Below are 11577 nucleotides of genomic sequence, written 5' to 3'. Positions count from 1 at the left end.
ATCAGTTTTGTGTTAAATGCATATACAGTCTTAGACATGAACTCCTTCCAAGCTGCTTCCTCCTGGCTAAGTGCTTAAAGTTGTTCTCCTCTGCAGAGAGCTTTGTTGTCCTTGATTTAAGACCTAAAAAATCCTTTATTTGTGTATAGTCACTACTACATCAGCGCAAACATCACTGTGAAGTTTGTGCTTGTAGCTGAATACTGCCTTGGAATTACCATTTGCTGCTATGCTGCAATGTTAAGCATTCATATGTTAATCCACTCATAGAAGCTGTTGTGCCTGACTGTAGTGTAAGGCTTTATTAAAAGACAGCAAAATTATTAGTTTGGTTTCTGCTAATTTGACACAAGATGCTTAATATGAAAAGTGGAGTATACATCACTGAAGAGAATTCTGGAGCACTGCTTATTTCTTTCCAAGTGCAATATTTTCACACTTTTTAATGCATTGCCATTGCTACCAACACAGCTTCTAATTTCCTATTCTCTAAAACAGAAAAGATTCTTTATAAAGACTGTGTATGTGTATATGCTGATCTTTTTCCATGCTAAATAGATTTGACCATGACATATACCAACTGAAATATCATTAACTGCAAATAAATGTAGTGGTTTGGGGTTTTAAATCAGTATCACAGAGAAGGGAATGAGAACAGCAATTTCTAGGTTAATTCACTTTGCAACTTCTTTAAGTCTGAGTTTGAGAATGAATTGTGAGTTTCGCTGTAAAAAAAAAAGGTAGATGGTGTTTCACAGGTATTCTTCTGAATCCTCCACTCCATATCTTCCTTTTCACTCCGCAGAAACCAGTGGACTCTGACCTCCTTGAACGCTGTAAATTACCTCTGAAGGAATGGGCAACTCCAACAAAAAAATCCACACAAGTCTTCTGAGGATCCAGCGAGGGAACTAGAAAAAACAACTTGACTTGCAAAATCTCACCTGACCTACGACTGCATCTCTGCTAATACAACACTAATTTAAGACTCCTTTGTACATCAGGTACTGCAACTCCTCAGCATGCTACTTTTTGTAGTTATTTTCTTTAGTCTCCCAGTATATAGTGGAACAGAGAAATCAAATTTACATTCCATGTTTATGAAAACACCAAATGCTATATATAAACCTTTAAGCAATTTTCTTGCAACATATTGCAACACAGTTCATGTCATATAACAGTCCAAACCAGGCTTAAAAAACACAACCTGTTAGCAGCCCCGTTCATATTCCATCTATTCTCTGCCAGGCAGCTGCCTAACCCAACCTGACTGATCAGGGTGAAGTGGTTATTTGTGCTGTGGTCACCAGCGTTTCCAACCGGGAACTGAAACTGTAGCTCCTACCCATATCCTTTCTGCAGGCTCAGCAAGTCTCTTCTGTGGTTATTCAGGTTGGAGACCCATTTGCAATCATAAAGAGACCCATTTGCAATCATAAAGGCAAATTTCAAAATGAAATTAAATGAAATTAAATGAAATTAAATAAAATTAAATAAAATTAAGGTGTAAGCTTTGTCCTCACTAGAAGAGACTGCTCATATGGGCACATGTTCCTAACACAGATATATCTCCCTCCATCAAGGCTTTTCTCTGTAAAGCTTATACACTTCCCAAAGACATACACACACACACACACACACACAAAATGCTATGCAAGCAGAGGACCCTTCATTGAAAAATCCGTATTCTAAAAAGAATCAAATGTGTCAAACTTTGATCTAAAAAAGCTAGTATTGTGCCAATTACACTATGTCAGTCACATACAGTAACACACATGGTGACCAGAAAAAGGTGCTGACAGACTTTTCTCCTGGGGTCCTACATGGATTCTGGTAACGCAGAAATCCCAGGCTGATCTCTGCATGCACAGTTGTGTATAGTGCACCGCAGTGTCACACTTACTGGTATATTCAGAGCCATCTGCATGTGACTAGAGTGCCATGACATGCATAGTCTTCTTTGTATGCATTTTTTCCAGATCCAAGGATGATTGTGTTGCTTTACATTACAAGTTTTGTAATCTACACAAGCGAACAACCTCTTCAAAGCCAGTTCAAAGGAGAAAATTACTACACCAGATACATCTGTAGCATCCCTGGTTTGCCAGGGCCTGCGGGTCCCCCCGGCGCTGGTGGATCCCCAGGGCCACATGGACGCATTGGTCTTCCAGGAAGAGATGGTAGAGATGGCAGGAAGGGAGAAAAAGGTGAAAAGGGGAGCGCAGGTATTGAATATTTGTGCAACCTAACACACTAGTACAATAAAGTAAGACCTTTAATCATCACTGTTATATGTATATATGTGTATGATGAATGTGAGTATGCTCCTGTGTGGGTTTAAGTGTGATGCACGTATATGTAGTGAAAGAAAATGTGCAGATCTATTTTAGATATGTCTAATATGCACATACTGAAATCTGTGCAAACAAATGTAAGTGAATAGCCTTCCTGCACAGAGATGCTAAGAAAAAGTTTGAGAGAAATGAAGCATGTGTGGTGTCAAATAAACAAGTCTCCTTTGTGCCATTAGCCAGGAATAAAAGATTAGCAGGTACTTAGATACATACTAAAAATGCTTAAATAATAGCAGATATTTAGTGCACAAGTATCATGTTATAGTGCTCCTAGTTCAGTCAGTAATGGACTGAACAGGTACACATTCTTCAGTGTGTAACCAAGGAGTATGAAGGAAAGTAGAAACATAGAAACAAAGGACCCCTGGGCTGTGGAGCCCAGTCCTCTGTTTCAACCTGCCATTCCTTTTGCAAACTTACTAGTAGCCCACACAATCATTTACTGAGAGGATATGTGTCAACAACTAACTAACTTAAAATGTTTTTGAAGGTTTAAGAGGAAAGACTGGGCCATCAGGACCAGCTGGAGAGAAAGGAGACCAAGGTCAGGCTGGTAAAAAAGGACCTGGAGGATTGACTGGTGCCAAAGGTGAAGTAGGTCCAGCTGGACCACCAGGACCTAAGGGAGATAAAGGAGACCGAGGACAGCCAGGTGCACCGGGGGTCTGTAAATGCGGAAAGATAGTGCTGAAATCTGCCTTTTCTGTTGGCATCACCACGAGCTACCCAGAGGAAAGGTTACCAATCGTATTCAATAAAGTCCTCTTCAATGAGGGGGAGCATTACAACCCTTCCACAGGGAAGTTTATTTGTGCCATCCCAGGGATTTATTATTTTTCCTATGATATCACCTTAGCAAATAAGCATCTTGCGATTGGGCTGGTTCACAATGGGAAGTACCGAATAAAGACATTTGATGCTAACACAGGCAACCATGATGTAGCTTCTGGATCCACAGTGATCTACCTTCAGCCAGAAGATGAAGTATGGCTTGAGATCTTCTACACTGACCAAAACGGTCTCTTTTCCGATCCAACATGGGCAGACAGTTTGTTTTCGGGATTTCTCTTGTACGTTGATACAGATTACCTTGATGCTTTATCGGATGAAGATGAGCTCTGAAACAAATGATGTCAAAAGACATTCAAACTGGACACCCCAGCACAGGATTTTATCTAGCTGTGTGTGGGACACAAAGCTGAATAAAAAATAACTGGGAGTTTACTTTTGTTCTGCTAGGAACCAAACCTGAGCTCATGAGGACCTTTCTAGAATATAAGCTGGATTTTTTACTGAACAGCAGGGATATCAAAAGGAACTGTAATTAATAAAAGACTGCATCACTTCAGGACTGACTCCTCCTGCAAGTTATGTTTATATTACTATTTAAACAAATTTAAGATACTGTACATTGGATTTTATATAAAATATACTAATTTGCAATGTAGAATGGATATTTTGTACATGTCATTAAAGTAAAAATTAACAACTGACAGCAATATCATCTTTGGTGGTTTTAAGACAGGAAATACATTAAAAACAGAGAAAACCTTGATTTTTAAAAAGGAGAGTAATATAATAGGAATGCCTGCTTCAGGATGCAGCTGAATCAGCCACAAGGACAGTCCCATCTTATATTTACACCAACAAGTGTTATACATAACTATCTAACCTCCTAATAAATATATACAGAACTAGCTGAGGACTGCCCAATGACAGTCATAAAAGACCAGAACAAAGGTATTAAACATGTAAAATAATAAAAAACTGGGAGATCTGAAAACCTGGAGATAGAAAACCAGTATTCAATATGGGTATTTCCAATGTAATTCCAAGTGGGTATGCTATTCTTCCAATGCTATTCAGTATCTTCATGAGAAACACGGAAGAAAATATCAATTTTGTGCAAAAGGAAATTATGGATGCCAAAAATCTAATAGAACAGTAACCAGTAATGAGAACAAATTATATGGAACAAACTGAGTCTCATCATTAAAGCAGACTTAATTGCACTCTAACATGGCCAAATGCTACGAAATAAATGTCGGTCACACACAAGATGAAAAACTGCATTCAGGAAATCGGTGAACTTGGAAAAGGTACACAGGACCTCATGGATAATCAGCTAAATATGCTGTTGGTACAGCCTTTTTGGTGTATGAAAAATGGAATTACAAGTAGGAGTAAAGAGTAGTTACTTATAAAGATGCCACTTCTCCCAGTGTTTCAAAAACTCACCCAAAAATTGAATTAAAAAAAGGCTGTAATTCTACCCATGTGGATTACACAAGAGATGTAACAAGGTCAACTTATTTTTCTTCTCGCTGAGGACCAGAGGTGATTTGATTGCAGTCTGCAACTACCTGTTTGGAGATAAAATTTCTGGTAGTAGCTGGCACTTCCTTCTATTAGCTAGTAACACAGCAAGATCCATGGGTGAGAAACTGTTATCAATTCCCTCTGGGAACGAGGAACCCATTTTAACAGTGGCAGCAGTCAATCATTGTAAAAACACCTAGTAATATTATGAGTTCTCCAGCATTCAACACCTCTAAGCCAACACTGACAATCTTTAATCGGGTGCTCTTGCTTGCCAAGAATTTACAATCTTATTTTATTCATCCTAGATTTACATAAACCTGCCATTTCTAACAGCTACTCAGTTTCAAACCCTAGTAGTCTGTATTGCACAACTCTTGATCCCACTTTATTATTGACCAAGGTGGAGGGAAATTTCTGTTTTTTTTCTGTGTACTTGACTTAATTGAAAAAATTACATTCAAATAAAATCACACAGAAATACTGCTGAGACGAGCACTACAAGTATGTATGGTACATTAATTTATGCACACCCTGTGTCTGTGCCCTTATTTATCCACACATCTTTGAGTACATGATTGCTGCTTTATGCAGTGAAGAGGTGCAAAGTCCTGTCCACAAATCAAACTGGCAATGCCCGTACAACCCTTCTTTCATTTGACAGTGAGAGATGGGTGGTATAAGACAAAAGTGGATTATTTTTCTAACTAGACATCTAATTTATTGGTGTTATACAAGGGCTGCTTCCTGTGAAAAATATGGAAGAGAACACTTACAGATTCAGTTTGTCACTGAGCTGTACAATCATTTATACATCTGCAAATTAAGCAAAATATGACAGAAAAATGCAGCCTAATCATCATTTATAACAATGACTGATGCCAATGCTTCACAGCCATCAGTGCCTATACAAGGCACAAAGACTATCAGCATTGCTCAGTGCTGTGTGCACTGAAATTCCACAGGACGGAACAGCCACCATATCAGGACCATAACTTGCAGAAAATATAATTCAGTAGATGCAGGATTACACTTATAATATGTATTATGTAGCAAAAGCAACTAATAGAAGTATTTAATGATATTTTTATTAAAAAATATGGAAATATGTTTATGCCATCTGAATCAATAGGAAGTTCATGTCAGGAGTAACAAGTCAATTTTTATTTGAATTAGAAAATGTCCTATAAAGCCAAACTTAAGGAAAGAGTATGACTGATTTTCTTCAGACTCCAGAGAAACATATGTGGTAGTTACAATAAATCTGGAAAAATTTCAGACAAAACTAATTTTTCACAATTGGATAGAAAAAAAATAGGGCTTTAAGTGAAATATTCCCGGTTGCAATCCTAAGTAAAAGCAAACTGCTTCTATGTAATAATATTATAAAAAATGAATGAAATATAAAAGAGATATTTTAACCACACCTATATTGAAAATGACATCATGGGAATAAGTAAACCAAGAGTTATTGCTTCCCTTTACTTAATAATTTTAGATTTATGTTTGTGCAAGCATACAATAGTCATTTTAGCTTCTCTCAGTTTTCCCCTTCGGATTCTGTATTTATTTGAATAGTTTAATATTTTGGCATGAACTGTTAAAAATAAGTAATTCTATTGAATTATGTCTATAGGCTTTGGCAAGAAGAATCTTTTTACTATATGTATGGATAGCATATGTGTGTAAGTAGTATGTGTCCCAGCCCTTATTCAGGATCTCAGGACTTTACCCTAAAGTAAATCACTGTAATTGCTATTATTTTACTTGAAAACAGATCAACTTTGATGACAGGAACTTTCATTAGGGGTATTCCTCTGTCCGAATTTGAATTTGTATAGAAAATATCTTGGGATGATGTCTTTCCTCTGTTTACACTGGTAGATGCAGAGGTCTGGTTTGGTTTCAAGATGTTGTAGGATAACAAAGAACGGAATCTATTCAGGATTAAATTTCAAATGAATCAAAGATTTCTACACAGTATATATGTCATTGTACATGTGCCATAGTGCCATATAAAATTAGACATCCAGACCAAGGCAGACCTTTAGACTTTGCCTACAGTCAGCAGAGAGAAAGTATCATCATGAGAAACTCCCAGGAAAAATCTGCAGCACCAGCTCTTGGGATATAGGTATGTAAATATACATAGGTAAAGCCACAGTTATTTGAAACAACACAGCTGCCCACAATCTTTTAACCTTTCAGACTTATTTTACACTTGGTAGAGTGACAGCAAGGAAAAAGTCAGCCACTGCTGAACATTTTTAACCTAGACAACTACTTGAACACTAAACTCCACCTTCAAATTGATATGCGTCACTTTGATATGTGTTTATTTTTTTCACAACTGGTATACATGTCCATATGGTTCAGGCCATTAAACGATTTTACCAGGAACAAGAACTCCAAAGAATTTTTTTACAATGCTCAGGCAATGTAGAGGAAATAGTAGTGGTTATCAGTACTGGCAACATTATCTACATTCTGCAATTATTTTTAAATCAACCTGACACCATTTATGTACTTGTGGAATAGGCAAAACTACACAAAACTGACAAGCAGCTTATTTCATACCCTACGAAGTATGTTTCATCAGTTGATGCAGTTCCTATACTACTTAACATTTTTTACCTTCCACTAGGTTCAGTTCATATTCATTTACTATGACATTCACTGAATAATTTACTTTTCACTGGTTGGTTTAATTTATCCATTGGCAGGTAACTCATACTCAGGATAACTACATTGATGCTATACTAGGCAATTTGGTCAGTAAGAACTTCAGTTTTATGTGAAATGTGTTTCAGCTTATGTGGAAATGTGGCTTACTTTATAGATGCATTTCAGGAGGTGATGAATCCCATCCAGGAAATAATATATGAGAGTAAACAGGGGAAAAATAGAGTTGAGAAAGCAATATACCACAATCTTTCTCAATGAGCAATACAGTGCTTTCAAGAAGCAATTTATTCCTTTCAGTATAAACCAGTTAGACTTCAGCTCAGAGAGCATTTAGTGGTTGTATTCACTTCCCTGTAACTCCTTAAGTCACCACTCCCAACTGAGGTTATGTCAGTATTTCTGAATTTCAGAGGCATGATCCTCCCTTACATTGGCAGGAAGAAATTTCCGAGTACTCTCACAAAATTCTCAGGCTCTGATACTTGGTTTTGTCCTACCTGCATATTATTATATCAGTTCATGAAAGTTACTACCTAAAGCACAAGAAAACTGAATTAGAAATATTATATGCATATCTTTCAATAATAAATACAATCAAAGAAAAAGGTCCCTTGGATTATTTGGTTTATACCCCTCCAATCTGAATATAAATCTCTTGGTTTAATCCTGCTCGAAGAGTTGTGAAGAGATTTTTCCTCTATGCAGATTGCTCCTTCAGCAACTATTAATATACAATTTATCTTACCTGACTTTAATCTCTAAAAGGTCAAAGATCATTGACTAGGCTAAATTAGTTAGCTCTCTTGTCATCAGTGCAAAGAAATAGGAGAGGTAAATCTCTGACTGGATGACACTGTATTAGACACCTACTTTCAGAAAGGAGGAATCAGGATGTACTTGTCTCTTCACATGACGTGTACCTATGACTAACTTAGGTTAGCATTTAACTTTGAGATGTCAAAAGTTAAGTAAGATGTCTGATCTTAAAGGACAATCCACTAAGCAGAAAAGTCAGTGTCATTTAACTGGGCAATTTATATGTCTCACAATTAAAGAGAAGATGTGGATTGATGAGAACACTGAAGTACCCTTATAATAGACAGAAGTGACCTCTTGTCAGACCTTTCATAAAGAATTGCTCGAGTCCCCCTGGGACAAGTTTAACTGCAGTAACTTTGCAGAGAAAATTTTACAGCATATTAAGGTTGGCTAGATAAAACTCTCACACCTCCGAATTCAGCACACTTTGTTATATATAAAATATTAAGAGGTCTTAAGGATACTTAATTTTAGGTGCAGAAAACCTAAATGTATCCTGGAGTACTTCTACTTATACCAAAAACATATGAATTTGTTTCTTTTCAACTTTAAAGCACCTCTCAAAATCCTAAGCACGACACAAAACATAACTCAGTATTTGTAAAATCATCTCTGTGGAAGAATAGCCTTGCTTATGTCATGTTAACAAAGGGACAAAAAATACTGAATTCTTGAAAAACATAAATGAACTATGATTCTCAGCAGGCTCAAAAGTGAATTTTTAGCAAGAAGAAGATGGGATTTCTAGAAATGAATGAATTGTATGAAGGAAACATACCAGCAGTACGTTTTCTTTCTCTATTTTCAACAGTGTTATCCCTATGCTTGGAAGACAGTGGACAGGATTTAAAACCTTTGAGTTGAAGAACAGTCTCTTCAACCATCTGAAACCTGGCTAACTACTGATGCTGATGTCTCTTTCATGCACCACCTGTGTTCACCCACACTGTCAGATGTTCTGGTGTGGGAGCACAGATTTCTAAACCATGTGTGACAAATTTCAGGAAACTTTACTTGTGATTTCTGTCATGTTGGAGTAAAGTGCACTCAGTTTAAAATAATCAAGATGAGAAGAGTTTGTTCTTCCGTGTTTGTAACCTCCCTGAGACTGGGATCACTGCACATGGTACTTGAAATTCCTATTCTAAGAACACAGCAACACGTACTCTTATTCTGTAAATGTTGTACATGGCTTGTAGGATTTGCAGTTTTGCTTTTAATTTGCTTTCACAAGTTTTGGCTTTGATTCCAGGCAGGCATAAAAAGGTGTACATGGGAATCCAAACTTTGCATTATCCTCAAAGCCTGAGAATAAACACCATCATTCATTGTCCACTATTCATTTTAAAACTGTTTAAATGCTGAATATGGGGTCTGTGATCCCCTAGCCTGCTTGCTTCTGGGGGAACCTGCAGCCTGGTCACTACAAGCTGCCGTCTACCCTGCCTGTGCTAAAAAGCCATCCTTGACCATCACTGACAAAACAACAGTTTATGCCTAAGTGTCACATTGGCACCTCTAACAAAGTGAAGCAGCTCACATCCTTTTGTTTGGATCACTAAGTCTGCTGTCCAATGTAATCAATGACATTGGGCTTGCCTTTGTTTTTATAACGCTGACCAAGAGAAATGAGTTGTTCTCTGCTCCAGGAAACATATGTGGTTTGAATTCTGTGTGTCTCCTGTGAGTACAGTCATTGTACTGACACGTGTTTTTAAGCAGCTTTCCATTCTGTTAAGCAAAGGTCCCCCACTGCTCCTTTAGGGTATTATAGTAATGTTCCTCGCAGAATGCTGTTCGCATTTGTCCCATCATTTAAACTATTTGTACAACTGTTCCTGAGAGTGGAATAGATTGGTGGGACACAGACTTATTAGCAAAACAAGATGTTGAACCTGAGTCCTTGCCAAAACTTTGTATAAAGATTCACCCACTGGATCATTTCCACAGTCCCACATACGATGAGACTTAGCAGTTTACAGAGATTGTGCATGTGTATGCTACCCTAACAAACCTGTCTTCTGATGACATTTCTTCCCCATCCTTGAAAGATGTTGTCATGTCAGGTGTCTTCTAGCTGTGATAGTTCCTCTTTTAGCAATTAAAAATCCATACTCCTAATCTTTTTATCTGCTGTGCCTGTTTACTTCTTCCCATGATCTCCTTTTTACAATAGTAGACAGAAATGGGAAACAATTTAGTCACCTGTTTTCATGTATTCCAGCTACTAAAACCTCACAGTAACAGGCCTTCAGATGCTATAGATACTGTTTATGTGAAGAAAATTATAAATAGTTCTAATAACAATTCCATTTAGTATCAGCAATCTTGTTTATTCTTGTCATACTAAAGACACCAATACACATGCTAACGTAAGAAATTACTTTGTTAACAGCTCAGTGCAGAAGAAAAGGCTTTTCTCCAGAATTGACAGAAAAACTATAAATTGCTTTGTACCTATAAAAATAGGAATTTTACATAAGACAATCCACATTTCCACAAACTATCTGATAGCTCTGACATTTCTGCCCCTCCTAGTATCTACATAGGCTGTTTGTGAGCATTTAACAAGCAGATAACCCATCCCTCCAGTCCTTCTCTATCAGGGTTTACGGATTGTATTTCCCTTCGAGCAGGCTCTACAACAACCCTAATGAAACCTTCATATCTTCTTTTTTTCTGCTATGTAAGTATTAAGGTATACTGATAACTTTGTAAAGTTATGACTTCTCTTACTTCTTACTTTGGTTTCAGGATCCAGCTTTCCCAGATGCAGAACATTTACCTAGTGTGACAAAAAGTCCAGGTTTGCAAATTACAGCTTCTGAGAAGTTTAGTGAGGCTTATGATGATTTGTAAAGGTCAACTGTAAAGAATAATTCATTATTCTCCCCTTGATACAGCTTCAGTTAATACTCCAATTACTTAAAAGCATTGCAAAATAGAGACAGCACTTGGAAAACAACTGGCTACTAACTGTCCACTTCAAGGATTTATCCCTACACGACTTATATCAGGGATTTTTTCACCGCAAAATTAATCTAAAAGGAAATAAAATTACCTTCTGGAATGTTGGCATACAGTCTGAATTAGAGGTTTAGCATCTCCCTCTAGTCAACAAAGTGTAACAAGCTCTTCCACAACTGATCGATAGTCAGGAATCACTACTCTGAATTGTACAGGTCCTAAGAAGAGTCCACACCTCTCCTCTACTTACAAAAAAAGTACACAGAAATTAAGTCAGACAATTTAACAAAATTAGGTACTTAAAGTTAGGAGGAGTGATTATCTGTATTGTCTTTCAGTCTGAAATAACCACCCTGGATCCTGCAAAAGTCTGTTATGGATATTTGTTTTTTCACATCACTGCAGTAACTGAAATGTGTTGCTGTCTCCAGGA

The 11577-nt window shown here is 37.2% G+C and overlaps 1 protein-coding gene across 3 annotated transcripts in view; it reads left to right on the top strand.

Annotated features, from left to right (window-relative positions):
• Positions 1–4435, top strand: part of C1QTNF7 (C1q and TNF related 7) — a 36037-nt gene extending 31602 nt beyond the window's left edge. For all 3 annotated transcript variants that reach the window (XM_065659110.1, XM_065659118.1, XM_065659128.1), the window contains 3 exons: positions 806–1004; positions 1980–2225; positions 2845–4435. In XM_065659110.1, coding sequence (XP_065515182.1) covers positions 1988–2225; positions 2845–3476 — 870 coding nt within the window. In that variant the 5' untranslated portion in view covers positions 806–1004; positions 1980–1987 and the 3' untranslated portion in view covers positions 3477–4435. The remainder of the gene's footprint in view (positions 1–805; positions 1005–1979; positions 2226–2844) is intronic.
• Positions 4436–11577: the final 7142 nt, after the last annotated feature.

The sequence above is a fragment of the Lathamus discolor genome, chromosome 1 (assembly GCF_037157495.1).
Source record: "Lathamus discolor isolate bLatDis1 chromosome 1, bLatDis1.hap1, whole genome shotgun sequence".
Lineage (NCBI taxonomy): Eukaryota > Metazoa > Chordata > Aves > Psittaciformes > Psittacidae > Lathamus > Lathamus discolor.
The sequence above is the reverse complement of the archived record's forward strand: the minus strand, read 5'-3'. Positions and strand labels throughout refer to the sequence as shown.